Source organism: Nicotiana tabacum, chromosome 9 (genome assembly GCF_000715075.1).
Source record: "Nicotiana tabacum cultivar K326 chromosome 9, ASM71507v2, whole genome shotgun sequence".
Lineage (NCBI taxonomy): Eukaryota > Viridiplantae > Streptophyta > Magnoliopsida > Solanales > Solanaceae > Nicotiana > Nicotiana tabacum.
The window spans coordinates 21,688,926-21,710,455 of NC_134088.1; the positions used below are offsets into that span (position 1 = coordinate 21,688,926).

The following is a 21,530-nucleotide window of genomic DNA, read 5'->3' on the forward strand; positions in this document are numbered from 1 at the left end:
AACATGTGCTAAAAGTGGTTATTTGCCAACTTTGTCCCTCATCCCACACCATGGCCCAATCAGCCTATTCACGTTTTGCGGCCTAACTAGCCTAAGCCCAATATTTCACCGCCTATAGTTACGATTTGGAAATTTTACCTTCTATATCAAAGATATACACCCTATTTATTATAAACCAAAATTATTTTAAAATATTATTTTTTATAGCTACCTTTTATATTTTATAGCAAAATAAGTATTTTATGGTATATACTACCATTAAAACATGAAATATGCTATTTATGTTTTTCCTCTCTCTTAGACAACTGGACATACCTATTTTTAAGGGATTGCCGTTACTGTATTCATGAATACATGACGCGAATACCTGTGAATACATGCGCGTACAACTGTATTCATGAATACAGCAGCGCGAATACATGTGAATACATGCGCGTACAGCTGGACTGCCCTGATTTTAGGTGCTTTTTGCTGCTTTATTCATGAATACATGGTGCGAATACATGTGAATACATGCGCGTACAGTTGGACTGCCATAATTTTAGGCTCTTTTTACTGTTGTATTCATGAATACAGTAGCGCGAATACATGTGAATACATAGGCGTACAGCTAGACTGCCCTGATTTCAGGCGCTTTTTACTGTTGTATTCATGAATACATGGCGCAAATACATGTGAATACATGCACGTATGGCTGGATTGCCCTGATTTTAGGCGCATTTTGTTGTTGTATCCATGAATACAACAGCGCGAATACATGTGAATACACTACCGTAATAACTGAATAGTAGCTATAGGAAGTAATTATGTATATGGTAGTTATAGGAAGTTAATAGCTACTAAACAATAGTGTTTTATGAAAATTCCTCTTTGTTTATTAATCTTTTATCTTTCTCAAATGTCAATTCCACAATCTTAGCCATTTTTATCATTTTTAGTTACACCAAATTAATCCTCATACTGAATGAAATAAACAGTAATTGAAAAAGAGAATACATAGAAAGTAACAACTTCTCCTCAACTTTAATCCACATTTAGATATCTATCAGTTTTTTTATAAGAAATATATATTTTTAGTTGTACAAAAATAATAGCTGGCAAAATATATATTTTTGATATATTTGTGTATTATGTACATATAACATTAATATTTTATATACTTTTTAATTAGAAAATATAATTAGTATATGTCGATCGACCAATTTTATATTCTGCCCGTTTTTTATTTAAGTACTTAAAGGTAGTTTCAGAATAATTCAAAAGAATTTGATGAAGAACCGAGAGGAAGTAGCTCGTAGGTTGTACGCCAAATAAAAAGTACTTTAAACTTGAACCACTTATTAAGTACTCCTATTAAGTAAGACTGCAATAATAACCCAATAATCTGGGATATGGCTATATTTGAGAAAGACAGTTAGGTCAATTTGATTAGAACAGAAAAGACATAAAGTAAAAACATATTTAGCACATTTTGACTAGAAAAATTTGTATGCTCCTCATTCACTTACATTGCCCCAAATGAAGTCAGATCATGCTTTGCTCCGTGGCTTTTTTTACGAACGTCAATCATATTTCTTATTCCACACTAATTAGATTAGTTAAACACAGAGGTGGATCTAAGACGAGTTTTATAAATTCAATTATTTTTTTTTCGATTTGAATTGCGTATACATATGTTAAAACAATTATGTATAATATATACATAGAATGAGATCACTTCTTATTTTGAATTCACTGAATCTAAATTCAAGATTTGGCTTGTGTTAGATAAAGTTAATCACCTAATATATGATTCTTGAGAGTGGGTATTTATGCCTACATGTGATAATGTTTTCCCCTAATTTGGTTGACGGGGATAAAAAAAAGAAAAAGAAATTGAATGAAAGGTAATTTCACCACAGCTGATGTCTTGAAATAAAAGGATGAATGTTCAAAACTACTCCTAAAACTAATGTGTAGCTTCTACGTTAGTGTTCTTATTTATTTACTATACTCGTTAGAGGGTTGTGTTTCCTCTAGGATAACAGAAATCTTAAACATAATTAAACTCGTCCGTTCCTCTCAAAAAATCTTAATGTGATTATATATATCCGGAGTGCGCTCACACTCAATTTACCAAATGTAGGGAGGCTAATGTGATATATCTTGAACATATGGAAATCGTAACGAGATAAATACTCCTTCGTCTCATATTATCTATCGTACTTTTTAAATATAGATATCTTTATTTGTTATTTTAGAAGTTTAAATAAAATAAATTATAATTTTTTTATTTTATCCTAAATAATAATTGTTCTTGAAGATGAAGATAGCACACAAATAAAATAAATATTTAATGAATAGAAATTATATCTTAAGATATAAATAAGGATAAAATAATCAAACCCTTTTCTTAATTAATATTTATTAAGGAACATGTAAAAGATAAAAATTTGAGATTAAGGAAGTATGTTTCACGTTGTCCTAGACTCATTTAATCAACCTTATTAATGCCTTCTACTCAATTCGGAAAACAGAAACTAAAAGCGCAGGAAAAAAATGCCACATTACAAGTTACAACAACCATTAATTAAGTGGATTTGACCAGCCACCTTCTTTGATTTCTTTATCACCTCTGACTATTTACAGAAATCATTATTACAATTGCTTTCTCCTAGAACCTCACTAGGAAAGGAAATGTTCCTATTTCTTTGAAAAACCTGGCAATGGGACCAAATAATAAATAAATACTTTATCCCAAGAAGTTTTGACTATATGCATTTCACCTTCTACACAAATTAGCAATGTGGCTGAATAAGAGATAAAAACCTTACTATAAGCAAATGGATATGCATAATACACCTAATTGTTAGGTGGGTCAATCTACTACAACAAGAAAGAAAAATCTTGAAGATATTTCTAATAGAGCCATTTTACCTAACTCGTCATTTATTTATTTGTTTATTTTTATCTTTAAAAGCTTGGAATATTGGTAAATGCAATGTTTCTATAGTTGCTGAATTCACTATTACAATGAAGAAATTCCGATCCATAGGTTGGTTAACTTCAAAATCAGGAAAACTATGATTTTTGAGACAGTATGACAAATCTTTTCACTTTTAAAAGTGTCGCACTTTTTCGTTAGATGCCTTGCGGGTTCTATTTGCTTTAAACTACTTGAATTATGGTGATCAAGATTACACTCGCAAATATTTTCTCTAAATGCCTAGATGTTTTTCTTTTTCTTTTTTGTTTTTGATAGAAACTAAGGGTCCACCAAACTATGTAGAGAACCAAGTTCTCTATAAGTTCCCACAGAACGCACACACACATCAATAAGTAAATGACACAATAAAATTTTACGTGAAAAACTATCAGCTCACGGGATTAAAAACTACGACCTACCCTTGTAGGATTTCAACTTCACTACTGGGCAAACTATAGATTACAACCTATTGTAACCTAAGAATTAACCTCTTAATCCCTCACTAACTTGTAACAACTCTATTACAAGCCACTTTTTAATAACTCTATTACAAAGACTTACAACTCGACTAACTCTAGCCAAAACACAAACACAAGGCTTATGATTTTACAAAGTTTTTCTACACAATGCTTCTAACTAAGCTAAGTAGGAATTATAAGTAAAGTGCTTTAACAAAGGTGCAACACAACTAAGGACATGTAATGACTCAATACAGGAAAATCGTCCTTCGTTATGTTGTTCTTTGTTCTTGATGCCCTTGAGAATCACTTGCAAGATTGATACAGATTTGAGAGAATGCTTGATCGATTCTAAATGTGCAAGTGTTTTGTTTTGCCTTTGCTTGATGTTAATAATTCATTTGTGACATCATTTGAATGATGCAAGCAAGTTAGGTAAATGGCATTCCCCATAAAGTTGACTGATGCACTATTTTTGCACTGTTGCGTGTGGAGGCAGCAACTTTACAGCTGTGAGGAGTTGACTTGTACCGTCACCAAGGGAACTAGTGGCCATCTGTTCCCTCTGTTGTTCCTTAGACTCTGAAGAGTTGAACTACGTCCCCGACTTGAGACTTGTTGTTCTTTAAGTACTTGAGGATATGTAACAGGTTCCTTATCTGGTTCTTATCATTAAGTTTGTTAGATCATCAAAACATAATAGGGATACATATAACCTATCAATTTTCCCCTTTTTGATGACGAAAAACTTATAATTGAAGTTCCCCTTAAGAACCAGAATGGTAGATCAGTTTCCTGTATTCCCCCTAAATCTGTTCCCCCAGCTTGTTCCCCCTTAATGATTCCCCCCCCCCCCGGAATCATAAAAAGATCAGTAGCAAGCAGTAAGAAAAAAGAAGTCTAGCTTGGTTAACTCATGCCACATGTGTGTACACAATCATGACTAAAAACAGCGCAAAAGAGCAAGACATACACAACAAAAAGGATGAAACGTCCACTAATTTTTGGAAATTAAGTAGGGAGCAGTTCCATTGTTACCAAACCATCCACAAAATAAAAATAACAAAAGGTACCAGTCATAAACATCATTAAGACAAAAAAATAGAGGACGGACACTAGGAACAGGATGGCTATTAAGGAGCACTGGAAGGGGGAGCACTGGAGGCAGAGGAAGAGGCAAGGGTTCTAAGAAGGATGTCCATACGAGCATTTGCAGACCCTTGCTCGGTTAGCAACTTTTCCTTCAAGTCCTCAACCTGTTTCCTGAGAGCAGCATTTTTCTTTGTCACGCGGGCAACCTCTGTATTTTGGGCACTACTGGAACTAGCTGCCTCCTGGGTCTGACTGAGCGGATCTTCGAGAATGGCATTTCGAGCCTTCGGCTTCCTTATTTCTTCAGTGGCACTATTTTGAGCGTTGATCTGCTGAGAAATGGTCGAATAGCTGCCAACCCCTCCACTCCTATCAATGCACTCACACTCTTCAAGGGTGGTTTTAGAGAAAGATTGCTTACAAGTTCATACTTTATCCTGTCCCAAAGGAACCTTGAAGAATTCAAACACTTTAGTGAGGAGAAACCCGTAAGGCAACCCATGATTACCTTCCTTGAACTCTGCTACTTTCTTCATGTGCTCTATCATAAGACCAGGCAGGTTTATAGTGGTGTAGCCATCCAGTGCTTTCATGAGAACCAAGTCTGCTCGTGATGTAATTGAGCATCTTTCAGCACGTGAGACCAGAACTTTGTTCACTATTTCAAATAGCAGTTGGTATACTGGAAGGAGGGCCTTCTTGTGTACCTGTACCCCTTGTTGCACTGCCTTATCCTTAATAATGACATTTCTGAAATTTGTAGAGCATACCTCCTCAATGGAGGACATCCCATCAGTGGGCACGCCCAAAATGGCTCCCAGTACAGTAATGTCCATCACAAAATTAACACCGTTCACTTTCAAACAAATGTTATCATCCTCAACTATTAAGAAGTCAACATAGAAACTACGCACTTCTGCCTCATATACCTTGGGATTGTCAGTTGTGAATAGATGTGTCCACTATTAGAATTCACATATCTCCACCAATTGGCGCATTCCTGACATATCCAGAATATCAGGGGCAAATATATGGCCCCACAGTACTTTTTGGATTCTCAATTTTTCCCTTCCAGCATCCTGGGTTGCACCAACCTTGGCCTTCTTGGAGGAACCAGGTTCTTCATTGGCACTAGCCTTCCTTTTCACTAATTGTCTTGCACTTTTTCTTTTCTCAACAGATTTCTCAGACACCATTTTCTCAGACACTTGTTCAACCAACTCTTCAGTCACTTTCTTCCCAGACTCCTCAACCACTCTCTCACCAGATTTCTCACCTACTTTCTCACAAGATTTTTCACCCTCAACCTTGCTCAAGTCCATTTCACTCACAGATGACTCCCTTTTGGACTTTGGAAGAGTAAGTTTCTTTGAGGACTTACGAACCAAGGAACCAGGTTCCTCTTCTACCTCATCATCAACATCAACAACTAGTGTAGGAGGCACTACCTTCTCATTTACAACCTTTCCATCTTTCACCAATCTCCTCTTCTTCTTTTGCTTTTTACTTTTACGTAAAACTGACTCAAGTTCTTCCTTCTTCTGCAACCTAGTAATAGGTCTCTTAGAAGTTGACTCTTGGGGAGTTTCTTGACTACTCCTAGCCCTGATGAAGCTCGCAAGAGCCACATTGTCATAGTCTTCTTCACTCCCTTCATTTTTCTCCTCAGATAGAGATCTCATCTCGGGAGGAACAATGGCCAATGGCTCAGCATAGAAATGAGGAAAGGGAGCGGGATCAGTACTGACCTGGGGTTCTTTAGAAGAATAGGGAGTTTCATCCCAAGTAGGAGCATAGTGCTCCTCTTGTGTGGAGGGATCAGGTCCCTCAGGAAGTTCCCCAGTAGTACTGTCTGGTGCCAGATTTTTTTATAGGAACTAGTTCCCTTTCCTCCACTAGTAAACTATAACCTTCCCCCTTAGACCCATTTGTTTTAGATACGCCTTCATACTCACCAACTACACAGCCCTCAGCAGCGATTGACAACATATTCTCTATTGCCTCTTGTTCTTGCAAACCCAAAGTAAACTCAGAAGACATAAGAAGAGCATTACTTGTAGACTCGGCGAGATTCAAATCAAGACCTAGGGTAGTCTTTGCCGATTCATCGCTGTTATAACTCACTCCTTGCATCTCAGAACATTCTTCCACTGGTCGACTAGAAATTTCCTGATTGTCTTTTTTTGCCACTGTATCTGCTTCTACCATTTTTTCCAATGATACAGAAAGAGAGATTGCTGCCACAAATTTCTTGGGAGCCGAGGTTTTGCGACTCCTATGAGAGCCAGTGCTCAACTGAGTTGGAGAGGAACTAGTAGGTGGTTGTGACTCTAGCTTAGGGTTTGGACTAGATGGTGTAAGGATTGTAGGTTCTAGGACTGAGGTTTCAATGGGTGATGACACAGTGGGGATGATGCTTGGAACAGTCTGAGTCTCTAGATTTTCAGACATGGTGGAGGATAGTGAGAGTTTGATGGAAGAAGATAGTGTTTGGTTTGAAGGAAAAAGGAAATTTTTGGCTTTGATGTGAACAGTTATGATAGTGACCGTGAGAGAGGTTATTTAAGAGGGGTGAAGGACCGGTTAGGAACGGTTATCAAGTTGGGTATACGGGTCATTTCATAATGGGTAGGACGCTTGAGTTCCAAAAAGAGAGAGAAAGGAAGGATTGACATTTTAATGACGTGGCACCATTTCAGCCATTTAAAAGATGTGGATGAGAGTATATAGAAACTACTAACCTGTGTCAAAGGAACCAGGTTCCCTGAAAGATTTTGTAAATGTGAACTTCATTCTTTTGACTGAAATGCGATATCATTGGCTACTTGTTTGCTCTGTAATCGTCATGCATGTCTACCTACAATGGTATAGAGATGAGTTAGACTTTGCCAGAAAACACTTTTTTAGCTATTTTACCTGTACATTTCTTTCATAGCCAATCATCGAGGGACCAGGTCCCTTGCTAGATTTCATCAACCCTAGTGCCAAGCGATACTTTTCAAAGTGCTCTCTGATCAGTGCTTTGGTGAAGATATCTGCAATTTGATCTTCTGTGCTGCAAAACTTCATGCATATGAGCCCTTTCTCAACATTGTCTCTGAGGAAGTGATGTCGCACATCAATATGCTTTGTTCTCTTATGATGAACTGGATTTTTTGCCATGTTGATAGCATTAGTGTTGTCACATAGTAAGGGTACATAATCAAAAAATATACCGAAATCTTCTAGCTGCTGCTTGATCCATATCAGTTGAGCACAACAAGAGGCAGCTGCCACATACTCAGCTTCAGCAGTTGAAATGGCCACTGAGTTTTGTTTTCTTGTGCCACATAAGATTAGACATGAACCCAGAAAATGTGCCATACCAGAAGTGCGTTTCCTATCCACTAGATAACCAGCATAGTCAGCATCAGCATACCCTATTAAGTAAAAGTTATCTCCTGAGGGATAGTAGAGAACCAGGTCCTGTGTTCCTTTGAGATACCTCAGAATTCTCTTTGCAGCCTTCAGATGAGACTTCTTTGGATTGGATTGAAACCTGGAACAGAGTCCCATACTGAAAACAATGTCTGGTCTACTAGGAGTTTGCTTGACTTGTAGACCCAAGAAGAAATTCAATTCCCCCATCATGCTCATTTCAAACTCACTTCCCATGAGTCTTGCAAATTCCTCACACAAAGAGTCATTTGTTGCTCCGAAGATAATGTCATCAACATAGACTTGCACTATGAGCAGGTTCCTCCCACATTTCTTCAAAAATAGAGTGTTGTCAATTTTCCCTCTTGTAAAGCCATTTTCTAGAAGAAACTTGGACAACCTTTCATACCATGCACTAGGAGCCTGCTTCAGTCCATATAATGCCTTGTTAAGTTTAAACACGTGCTCAGGATGCTCATGGAACTCGAAACCAGGCGGTTGCTTGACAAAAACTTCTTTTTTTAGAAAGCCATTCAGAAATGTACTTTTGATATCCATTTGAAACAATTTGAATTCCATATGAGATGCAAAGATAATAAGGATTCTGATAGCCTTCATTCGAGTAACTGGAGCAAAAGTTTCATCATAGACAATTCCTTCTTCTTGATTGTACCCTTGAACTACTAACCTTGCCTTATTTCTTGTGGTGTTTCCAAACTCATCAAGTTTGTTTCTAAATACCCACCAGGTTCCTATGACAGTTCTGTCAGCCAGTCGAGGAACCAGGTGCCATACACTGTTCCTCTCAAATTGATGAAGCTCATCTTGCATAGCCGTAATCCAGTCAGCATCTTTCAATGCTTCTTTGATATTTTTGGGCTCAATTTGAGAGAGAAATACAGAGAAGGCAAGAGAGTTTCTAGACTTTGATCTAGTTTGAATTCCTGAGTCAAGGGGGTGATCTCATTTTGAAGAGGGTATGAGCTTTTGTGCTTCCAGTTGGACACCTGAATCTCATTATGAGAGGTTCCAAATTCTTCTGCATGTGATCCATGTGTCCTGTTCCTCACCTCAGCAGCTGGAGTTCTATGTACAACATCCACAACTCTGTTTTCTGCTTCAGTTATTGTGATTGAGGAACCAGGTTCCTCTATGTCAACTGGAGATTCAGCTGTGCCATTGTCATTTGATTCATTGACCTGACTCATCATATCGGCATTTCCATTTGCCATGTCAATAACTTCACCAGGGACATTTGATAACTCTCCATCTTGATCAGCCTTATCATGTGCAGCTTTTCCAAGAGGGTGTTGTGCTTCGTCAAAGATCACATGTATGTTTTCCTCAACACATTGAGTTCTTTTGTTGTATACCTTGTAGGCTTTGCTTTGTGATGAATAACCAAGAAATATTCCTTCATCACTCTTGGCATCAAACTTTTCTAGAGCTTCCTTACCATTGTTGAGGACAAAGCATTTGCAACCAAATGTCCTCAAGTGTTTTAGCTTAGGTTTTCTCCCATTCAGCAGTTCATATGGGGTTTTGTTTAGGAGGGACCTGATCATGCACTTGTTCACTAAGCAGCATGCAGTGTTGACTGCCTCTGCCCAGAAACCTTTTGCAACACCACTAACAATCAGCATTGTCCTAGCCATGTCTTCAAGAGTTCTATTTTTTCTCTCCACGATACCATTTTGTTGAGGTGTTCTTGGAGCTGAAAAATTGTAACTTATACCATTTTTAGCACAGAACTCGTTGAACTTTGCATTGTCGAATTCTGTACCATGATCAGATCTTATACTCACAACATTATGGCTCATCTTTACTTGGCTCTTTTTAACAAAGGCAGCAAACACTGAAAAGGTCTCATCTTTGGTTCTGAGGAACAAGGTCCATGTGAACCTGGAGTAGTCATCCACAATGACAAAAATGTACTTCTTTTCTCCTTTACTTGGCACTCTCATAGGTCCATAGAGATCTATATGGAGGAGATCAAGTGGCCTTGAGTTGCTTACTTCCTTTTTGGGTTTGAAGGAGGATCTGATCTGCTTTCCTTTTGCACATGCATCACACACCTTGTGATCTTTGAAGCTTGACTTAGGCAATCCACGAACCAGGTCCTTCCTGACCAACTTGTTCAGCAGTGTAAAACTTGCATGGCCCAACCTTCTGTGCCATAGTTCAGCATCATCATACACATCACTCATACACGTGAGATCCCCATTATGTAGTGACTCAAAATCAGTGACATAGATGTTCTTGTATCCTTTTGCTATCAGGATCACATCACTAGTCACAAGATTTGTGACTGTGTAGATTTTTGACACAAATTCCACCTTGTTTCCTTTGTCGCAGATTTGAGAGACACTCAGCAAGCTGTATTTCAGGCCATTCACGTAATACACATTTTCGATTGAGTGAGTGAAGACTTCCCAATTCTTCCTGCTCCAAGAATGTATCCCTTTTTGCCATTTCCAAAGGATGCACTCCCTCCTTGCAGGGCTTTGAGTGAAAGGAAATCATTAGTGCTTCCAGTCATATGCTTCGAGCAACCACTATCCATATACCATCTTTGGCTGCTTCCTTTCACTTCTCCCTGCACAAGAGAATCAAGGATTAGACTTAGGAACCTAAACAAGCTTGGGTCCCTTGTAATGAGGAAATGGGTGAATCAAAGTTCTTTTTGTCCAAGCAGGCAATATACGTTTGTTATATGAGGGAGCAAGTTTTTTAGCAATAGTTACTTTTTCAGCAAAAACTTTGTTTTTCTGTTGGGACTGGAATCTGACTTTACATGTTTCCTTGAAATGTCCAGTGTTACCACAGTGAGTGCAGAGCCAATTATCAGGAATAGTAATGCACTTGTTGTGTGGGTTGTAAGGGGTTTTTTCTTTTTTGAACCCGATTCCCTGCCTGTTCCCCCCATTGTTCGTATACATAGAAGTGATTGCATCAGAGGATCAGGTCCACTTAAGAGATTTTTCTAGGTCACTATTCACTCTGCCTAGATCTTCCTGAAGTTGTCTGTTTTTCTCAAGCTCAGCACACAGACTAGATTTCACTGATTTTAGCTCATTTTCAAGCATAAGGTGTGCCTCACTTGCAACTTCCTTTCCCTTTTGAGTGTTCATAGCCCTACTTTCCCTTCTTAATTCCTCAATTATTTCCTTTAGGTCTATAACTACTACCAATAGGTCATCTCTCTCATGCTCTATGTTTGCAATTCTCTCTGTCAAAATATCCTTTTCCCTTTTTAAACTCTTAATGGTCTCTCTTAGATCAATCGTAACCACCACTAGATCATCTCTCTCGTGTTCTATTTCTCATAGTTCCATGGTTAGCACATTTTTATCATTAATGAGACTGTGATAAGCATCAATTAAAATATTAGCCAAAGATATAAGCTTCTTTTGAAAATAGGATTTCAAATTTCTTTGAACATCCAGAAAGTTTACCTCATCTTCATCGTCATCTTCCTCATCCTCATCTGATTTAGCCATTAGAGCAAATATGGAATCATATTCAGCTGCTTCACTTTCTACTGCCATCATGGAGCTATCACCTTGATCATCATCATCTCCAGATTCACTGGAGGAGTCTTCCCAATCAGCAAGAGTTTGTTTCACAACATTGTCAGCGGTATCTTTTCTCCTGAACTTTTTGTCAAGAACCTGGTTCCTTTTGACTGCTTTGTCTATGTTGTGTTTGTACTGATCTTGCTTAAGAAGGGGGAAATCCTTGATGAAATGTCTTGGTTTCCCACACTTATGACATAGGTCATAGCCTCTTGTCTTGCTAGAGCTGCCCCTTTTTGGAATACTTCCATTTCTGCGAACCATTTTCTAAAATTTCTTTGTCAGGTAAGCCATGTCGGCATCCTCACCACTTGAGTCATTTTTGTGTGTCTTGAGGACCACGCTTTTCTCCCTTTTGGGCTCTCTTCTCTCATTGTCCTTCTTATTCTTTTCATAAGTTTTCAGATTACCAATGAGTTCATCAATGGTCAGCTTCTGCAAATCCTTTGCCTCCGTGATGGCGTTTACCTTGCTTTCCCAGGAACCAGGTAATACACTAAGTATTTTCCTGACAATTTTGTTCCTGGGAATGATTTATCCTAGTGAGTGAAGCGCATTGATGATAGAGGTGAAGCAAGTGTGCATGTCCTGGATGGACTCGTCGTCCTTCATTCTGAAGAGCTCACACTCAGTTGTCAACATGTCGATCTTCGACTGCTTGACTCGAGTTGTCCCTTCGTGTGCTGTTTGAAGAGCTTCCCAGATCTCCTTAGCACTCTGACAAGCTGAGATGCTTTGTATTCATCTGGTCCGATGCAACAGACAAGAATTTGTTTAGCCCTGAAATTCTTCTTAATAGCCTTTCTGTCAGCATCCTTGTACTCTTTTCTCATTTTTGGGACTATAGTTGTTCCTTCATCAACAGTTCTCATGGGAACAAAAGGTCTGTCACAGATTATATCCCACAACTCTGAGTCCTCAGCCATAATGAAATCATGCATTCTTGTTTTCTACCAACCATAGTATTGGCCGTTGAATCTAGGTGGTATGTACATTGATTGTCCTTCCTCAAAGTTTGGTGGAGCAGTCATGATGAAGATCTTATCTAGGTGTTAACCTTTTAGAAAGAACCTACTCTGATACCAATTGATAGAAACTAAGGGTCTACCAAACTATGTAGAGAACCAAGTTCTCTATAAGTTCCCACAGAACGCACGCACACAGCAGTAAGTAAATGACATAATGGGATTTTATGTGAAAAACTCCCAACTCACGAGATTAAAAATCATGACCTACCCTTGTAGAATTTCAACTTCACTACTGAGCAAACTTTAGATTACAACCTATTGTAACCAAGGAATTAACCTCTTAATCCCTCACTAACTTGTAATAACTCTATTACAAGCCACTTTGTAATAACTCTATTACAAAGACTAACAACTCGACTAACTCTAGCCAAGACACAAACACACGGCTTATAATTTTACAAAGATTTCCTATACAATGCTTCTAACTAAGCTAAGTAGGAATTACAAGTAAAGTACTTTAACAAAGGTGCAACACAACTAAGGACATGTAATGACTCAATACAGGAAACTGGTCCTTCGTTATGTTGTTCTTTGTTCTTGATGCCCTTGAGAATCACTTGCAAGATTGAGACAGACTTGAGAGAATACTTGATCGATTCTGAATGTGCAAGTGTTTTGTTTTGCCTTTGCTTGATGTTAATAGTTCATTTGTGACATCACTTGAATGATGCAAATAAGTTAGGTAAAGGGCATTCCCATAAAGTTGATTGCTGCACTGTTTTTGCACTGTTGCGTGTGCAGGCATCAACTTTACAACTGTGAGGAGCTGACTTGTACCATCACCAAGGGAACTGGTGGCCATATGTTCCCTCTGTTGTTCCTTTGACTCTGAAGAGTTGAACCACGTCCCCGACTTGAGACTTTTTATTCTTTAAGTACTTGAGGATGTGTAACAGGTTCCTTATCTAGTTCTTATCATTAAGTTTGTTAGATCATCAAAAAATAGCAGGGATACATATAACCTATCAGTTTTCCTTTCACAGGATTAATAATATTCATTCTAGGGTTAATTACATGTATGATCATGTAAATTCCATTTTATTGCATAAAAGTCTAACTCTTTCTTATAATGAAAATTTTACTTCAAACTAAGTATCATAGAAAGGCACACAAAACTACTCTTTGTAATAAAAGAATCACTCATATTTGGCTAAGTACCATAGAAAATTACTAGGAGAAAACAAAGTAAACATAGTGACAATAAAGAAAATATTACTCCATGATACTTAGATAGAGTTGAGTGACTTTTTAGTTATAAAAACTATTAATTCTGAGATACTTAGGCAGAGTTGAGAATACAAAATAGTATAGTAACTTTAGTATAATAAAGTAAAGTAGAGTGATCATATGCTAAATTAATCCTACTTTTAACTATGATAAAAAAGCTAACCCTATCACTAAGACATCGTCGTATTATGTTAATTACCTTAAGAGGCATTTATTGGTGTACAAGTGATAGCCAACAACAACAACAACCCAGTATAATCTCACAAGTGGAATCTAGGCAGGGTAGTGTATATGCAGACCTTATCCCTACCATGTGGGTAGAGAGACTGTTTTCGATAGATCTTTGGCACAAGAAGATGAAAAGAGATAATAGAATTGTAACAACAATATATCGAGGCCAGAAAGATAGTACCAACGACCTAAGAATCAAAAAAATAAATAAATAAAATAATATTAATAATCAGAAACAATGGCAAGGTACTAACATACTAAAATAAGACACTAACAGACTAGCCTTATATCCAATACGGTGTAAGAGAAAATAACATGACATTAGAATATATGATTGCGATTAGCCGATGATAAATCATGGCAAAGTAATATGGTAAATATTTTTAAAAAGAGGCTAAAATTCTATATGTGTTGAAAGTCCATCCTTCTAGTCCTATCTTGCTCATTTTGGTCTCTCCAATTTTCATTGCCATTTTAACTCACCTATAGCAATAACAACAACAATAACAAACCTATCATAATCTTATAAATTAGGGTCGAGGGATAGAGTGTACGCAGACCTTACCCCTACCTTATGAAGGTAGAGGTTATTTCCGATAGACCTCTGGCTCAAGGTAAAAATAAAAGAAGAAGATACAACATGTAGTAACATAAAAAAGATTAGGTGATAAGGAGACATGATGAAAGAATAATCGAAACGAAAGGATAAACATAAGATAAAAGAAACCTACAAATAAGAAGGTATGAAAATAAGAGATTAATACTAGTGTTATATACCGACATGAAAATGAGACACTCCCACCTATCAAGGGTCAAGTCCTCAGTAAGCTGAAGTTGCGTCATGTCATGCCTAATCATCTCTCCTCAATACTTTCTAGGCCTATCTTTACCTCTCCTCAACCCCACCATGTCCAACCTCTCGTACCTACTCACCAGGGTATCTATACTCCTCCTCTTCATATTTCAGTACCATCTCAGTCTAGCTTTCCGCATCTTATCCCTCTGGGGGCCACTCCCACCTTGTCTTGGATAACTCCATTCCTAATATTATCTACCCTGGTATGCCCGCACATCCATACCAGCATCTTTATTTCTACTACTTTCATCTGTTGTACATAGGTGTTCTTGACCGGCCAACACTCCACCCCATACAACATAATTGGTGTGACCATTACTCTATAAAACTTACTTTTGAGTCTTGGTGGTACCTTTTTATCACACAAAATTTTGAAAGCGGGGCCCTCATTTCATATATCCCGTTCCGATATGATGCGTGACATCCTCGTCTATCTCTCCATTACTAGAAATTATAGATCTAAGGTACTTAAAACTCCCTTTCTTGGGAATTACTTGTGAATCTAGCCTCACTTCCACATCCTCTTCCGTAGTCATGCCGCTGACTTTACATTCCAAGTACCCCATTTTAGTGATGTTCAACTTGAAACCTTTTGACTCAAATGTTCGTCTCCAGACCTCCAACCTTGCACTAACACCGGCCCACATTTCGTCAATCAATACTATATCATCAGTGAATAACATGCACCATAGCACCTTCCCTTGAATGTGCTGTGTTAGAACATCCATCGTTATGGCAAATAAAAACGTGCTAAGAGAGCGGATCCCTGATGAAAACCCATCACAACTGGGAATGTTTTGAGTCCCTCCCACCGTTCTAACCCGAGCCTTAGCACCATCATACATATCCTGAATCACTCTAGTATAAGCTACATGCACACCTCTAACCTCCAAACATCTCCATAGCACCTCCCTTGAGACTTTGTCATAGGCTTTCTCTAGATTAATGAATATCATGTGCAAGTCCCTCTTCCTATTCCTATACTACTCCACCAGTCTCTTAATAAGGTGAATGGCTTCAGTAGTCAATCGCCCTGGCATAAATCTGAACTGGTTCTCAGAAATAGATATACTCCTCATCATCCTTACTTTTACCACCCTCTCCTAAACTTTCATTGTGTGGCTTAGCAGCCTGATACCCATGTAGTTATTGCAGTTTTGGATATCACCCTTATTCTTGTACGCTGGAACCACCGTACTCCACCTCCATTCTTCGGACATCTTCGTCATCCTAAAAATAACATTAAACAACCTAATAAGCCACTCCAAACCTGCCTTGTCCGCGTTCTTCCAAAATTCTACCGGGATCTAATCTGCTAACTCACCTATATAGCACTGGTCGGAAAATCAATCTCATGATCCGTTGAATAAAAAATATTTAGTGGGCGTTTGTACATAAGAATTGTGAAACTCCAGAAAAAGTGATTTTATTTCAACTGAAAATGGTATTTGAAAATTAGAGTTGTGGTTGGACATGAATACAATTTGAAGTTGTTTTTGAATTTTTGTGAGTGGTTTGAAGTAAAAATTTTGAAAAAAAGTTTTTTGAGGTTTTTGAAATCGAAAAAATCTGAAATTCAACTTCAAATAAAATTTAAAAATTTCATGGCTAAACATTAATTCTGAAAAAAAGTGATTTTTTTTCGAAAAAAATGAATATTTTTATGGCCAAACGGACCCTTAATGCACTTTATTAATAATTATATTTTGACAGCAATCCTGAATACCGATCTCCCAAAAATTTAGGGAGCAAACTGGATTTTGTCCACTACAGTAATAGAAATGACATGCTTCTTATTTTTCAACGCCCAAATAAATTATTGGGCTCCATTTGCTCTCCATTATTGAAGTTAATCTTTCTAATTTTCTCAAAAACTGTAGCTTTTCTCATGTGTAATGACAAAGTGAAGAACAAAGACATCGATCGACACCTATCATCATATCCTCGAATTTTCTCAAGGGACAAGGTAGGCCATATTTTAGGAGAAAAAGTGATTATGGAATCCTAATATGAGTTCAACTAGAAAAATCTGCAGGTAATTTAAAAAAAATAGTATCGTACGAAGATTTTTCTATTACATATATAGTACAAGAGAAGAGGGAAATCTAGTTGGACAACAGTGTCAAGTGGCTAATGAACTCAAGCTTGAGACATTACTGCTCAAATTGTGACATCTTGATCATTGGATTAATTTCGTGACAACATTAATAATCTTCTCTTATACCTAGGCGAAACTAGGATTTTAAACTTATAGGTTCAAAATTTTAATTGTTTAAAATTATTTGATTCTAAAGTAATAATTTTTATATATTTAATAAATTTTTATGACAAATAAAAAATTCAAACCAAAGTTCGGCCGAACCCGCTCTAGACACTCTAGCTCCGCCGTTGCTTATGTACTTACTGCACGGTATAGCAAATGACGATGTACTAATGTTATTATTAATCTTTAATCCTTAGTTTAGAATCTTTTAACAGTCTGGATATATTAAAGGTCCATCATATCGTAGCATTGGCTTTAATATGATATGCAAATTCTCATGTATTATTATTTAACAGAAAGCCGCTTGTTGCGGTTTGAGTGCACTGCAGATACGAGGAATAAAGGATTGTTAATTAGCAGCCAATAGGAAAGGCAGGATTAGAAGCTTATATTCAGTATTAGCCCCTTTAAATTATTAGGTTCTAAATTAATAACTTATAATTGTTTTTTAAGCCGAGGGTTTATTAAAAATAATCAATCTATCTCCATACGGTAGGGATAAGATCTGCATACAACTATCCTCCACAGACTCCACTATGCGAGATTATACTGGGTATATTGTTAATGCTTTTGTACATATTTATTATTTTTAAGACAAATATAAGATTTGAATCAAAGCTAATAAGTTCGGTACAAGTCAAAAGCTATATATTTGAACTCAGCCCCTGCTTGGTGATTCTATAGGGGAATGAGAACTTGAGTTTCGAGAACGCTAATGAGGGATTTGCTATGTTACATTGGGTTTGGTGACCCTAGCGGATAAGGACACTTTACCTACTATTTTATTCTTTTTCGTTCTCTATTTTTATTGTGTTATTTTCATAATTAAAATGTTTTGCCCTCATTTCTGTTATTGTTTCCTAATTTGATAAGCAATAACTTTGTTAATATAGTTCTCGTGTATTTGACTAATTGCTTTAGCAACAACGTGGTAAATTTGTCGAAAATATTTGAAAATGAAAGGGAGGTTTTTCTAGAAGAAGTAAACTGATATTGGACACTCTTTCACATAAATTAAAAATAGTGTCTCTGCTGCTTCTCGGGTTATTGTTACTTCATTATTTATGACCCGTCGGATTTGGAAGTCAATACTGTGAGTTTTACGACTATACGTTTAGAAGCTCTTGTGATAGTTGTAACAAAAAATAACCTTGTACGTACCTTTCACATTAATTTAAGCAATTAAATGAGAAGAAGTATACAACTTCTTTTTCTCTTTATGCTCATAAGCTTGCCAAGTGAAGCTCCAGAAAACAGGTAGGAAAACTAAACTTGTTTACTTACTCTCAGTCAAACAATTACAATTGTATATCCTGACTTAAAGAAATGGTAGAACTCACGTGACGAATAATACTTAATTGTATTACTACAAGAGTGAGAACACTTTTTTCTGGGGGGACAACTTTTATGTTTTCATTCGCTGAAAAGTCAAAATACTATTAAGCGAAGGCCCGAGAACCATCTGAAAAAGTTAAACTGGCTGGGTAGTGCCTCGATTTTTCTCATAATTTGTAAAGTTGGCCATTAGTAGGTATGGGGATCGTTATCAACTGATTTTTTTTTAAAAAGAAAAACATTAATGTCTCAACAATTCTATCTTGTCCAAAAGCAATACAAAGTTACAAATGCCTGTATCACATCCATCAGGTGTATAGTATGTAGGTGGTGCCATAACTTTCGGGTAAGATCTTATAGACCAAGTAAAAAAACAGTCCGTTACACAAAAAATCTAACGTTCACGTATAGTCCGAAGAAGGATCGTAATTCAAGAAGTATGACGTATACAACCTACCCTAATGCATGCATTAATGATTATTTTCACAACTCGTACTTGTGACCACAGAAACAACTTTACTGTTACTCAAAAGACTCTCTTACTTTAACGAAAAAAGTGCACATAAAAATTAACATAAATAACGAAACAAGGGGGGAAAAGTGCACGTAAATAAAAGACACATTACATTTGGTTCGGATGATTGGCTTCAAACTCACTTTAGATGTTCGAATTTCTGTTATTATCTCGTTTCAGTTCATTCAATTTTATTCCAAGAAAAGCGCCAAAAGAGAGACCAAGAAATTGAACCTTGAGATACAGAATATTACATAGGATGTTTATGTCTATGGACTCAACAGTGTCATTGACTTGCGATAGCAAGTAACTGCCTGAACCAATCAAACCTAATATGATAATTTAAAAAGATAAACAAACAAATTGTTATAAGCAGTTAAATTATACTAATAGTTGTATAAATTGTCAGTTTATATAACTTAAAAATTCAAAGGATGGAGCTGCTCAATTCAACTAGAAAATTAAGAACAAGTCGTCCTCCACCACGATGAAGTACTCCAAATAAGACCTAGCCTTGTGACGCCGGATTCAGCTGAATGCAATATTTTTTGACGTAAAACATAAATTTATGTGTAAAAATTCACGAAAGTTACAACAGATAATAAATATGATCCATAATTTTTAGCATAAAAAAAGTTCAATGCAAAAACTTTAAAGATTAAACCATAGTTTTAAATCCTAAATCCGCATCGGACAATCTCCAAAGTACCAAATCCTGCAAAGCCAGGAGCTTGATCGAATCAAAGAGTTCAATTTCGACAACACAAGGGAAACAGACCACGTTGTTAGGAAGCTTCCTTAATTTGGCCAAGGCCTAAAGGTATTTGGAGTATGTTTTGGTCCACGAGCAGGACACATGCCATTCACACATTTCTGTGGCGGGGTTAATTGGGTCAACTAGTCTGACCAAGATTTGGGCAATGAAATGGACAAGTACGTGGCTACTCAAATCTGCCACATATATTGTTTTCCCTATTCCAAATTCACTAAATTTAAAATATCTCGATTGCTACGAGGACTCGAATCCAAGACCTTTATTAAGAGTTGGAAACACTGAGAATACAATACGCAGAGGTGAAATGGGAGTCTCTAACAATGAATGCAGAATGCAATATGCTGAAAATTAATTAGGAGCCTGAATCCCAATTAGCATTAAGACAGTTGGCTTTGTCATTAGAGTTACAAGCACAGTCAATGCAAAGAACTTTTTGCGACCATGTATAGGTAAACTTCCTTAAAATGTAAAATTTATAATCTTAAAACAACAAATAAAAACTACCTGAAGGTTTAAAAATTCCTTAATACCGACAATATATTTATTTTTCTGATACCGAGCTATAAACAGTCAATTGGAAAACCTCGATTTTGTAAATTCTCATAACTGAGCACAACTACAAAAGTTTCATATATTCTTGAGCAAATGAACAACTCTCAAACACTATTTCAAATAAATAATTACACTTATAGGATGCTGTTCAAAAAATTGAGAGTAGAAATTACAAGAGGAAAATAGGGAGATCAAGAATACAAAACCAAACGCTTAGAACAGAGAGTACAGAGATACTTCCTCTTGAACCTAAAGCAAATAGGGAGAAAGCAAAATCTGAAACGGCCTTCTACATCTACAGCTTGTACTTTTCCTCCACAACAAGGACAAGCCCCTGGTGCTACTTTTCTTCCTAGCTCTTTCTCATCTTCTTCACATACACATGAGAACAAACACATCTTCTCTTCTTTTACTACTATTTATTTCTTCTCACTGCAATTTCTCTCCTTAAAATTGAAATAAAAAGGGGGAAATAGTATTCTTTTTTCTTGAGGAGTTTTTGCTGGAGCGAGGTGAGAGAGAAAGACAAAAGGGTTTTCCGTGTATACGATGTTTTGTTGAGATTTTTGAGGGTATGAGAAGTTGTATGGCTTATGTGTGTGTTGTGTATATATAGAAGCATATACCTCCTGTTCTGTGCATATAACAGTCGTCCTATTTATTTCTTTCCTAATCTGTATATAATACTAATATTTTTATATTTAAAATAAATTTAACTCATTTTTTTTTTGTTTTTAATAATAAATTTTTACAACGACACTAATATTATAATATATATTAAATCATAAATTTTATAAAAAGCTTTGAAACTTTGAATTCGAATTTGGGTTTTCAAAAACTATTATTTGTTTGGATTGAGTGTTGTTGTAAACAATTGTGAATATGGTTTGGAGTTTATATCTCAATTTTGAGCGTGTTTTGGTGAAGATTAGACTTGCTTTAGGCTGAATTTCAAATTGAAACTCAAAGAAGAAAAAGAAGACATGATATACATTATTTACGAAATTGTAGTAGAAAAATTATATTTTGTTTATATATATATATATATATATATATATATATATATATATATATACGCGTTCTTTAGGTGGGCGGAGGCTGTCCTCCGAAAAAACGGAGAGATTTCGAGAAGATTCGGCGCCCGCAGTTTTAAGAAGCTTTGTGGCTAAGGCTAACTCTCGCATAAAGTAAAGCCAAACAGGCAGCAGTCAGTAGTGTTATTTTGTTTTTGTTTTTGTTTTT

The 21,530-nt window shown here is 36.6% G+C and overlaps 1 protein-coding gene across 1 annotated transcript; it reads right to left on the reverse strand.

The window, feature by feature from the left end:
- Nucleotides 1-15,235: 15,235 nt before the first annotated feature.
- LOC107773809 (uncharacterized) lies at nt 15,236-15,577 on the reverse strand. Its single transcript, XM_016593233.1, has one exon. The coding sequence runs from the start codon at nt 15,575-15,577 to the stop codon at nt 15,236-15,238; it is 342 nt and encodes a 113-aa protein (XP_016448719.1).
- Nucleotides 15,578-21,530: the final 5,953 nt, after the last annotated feature.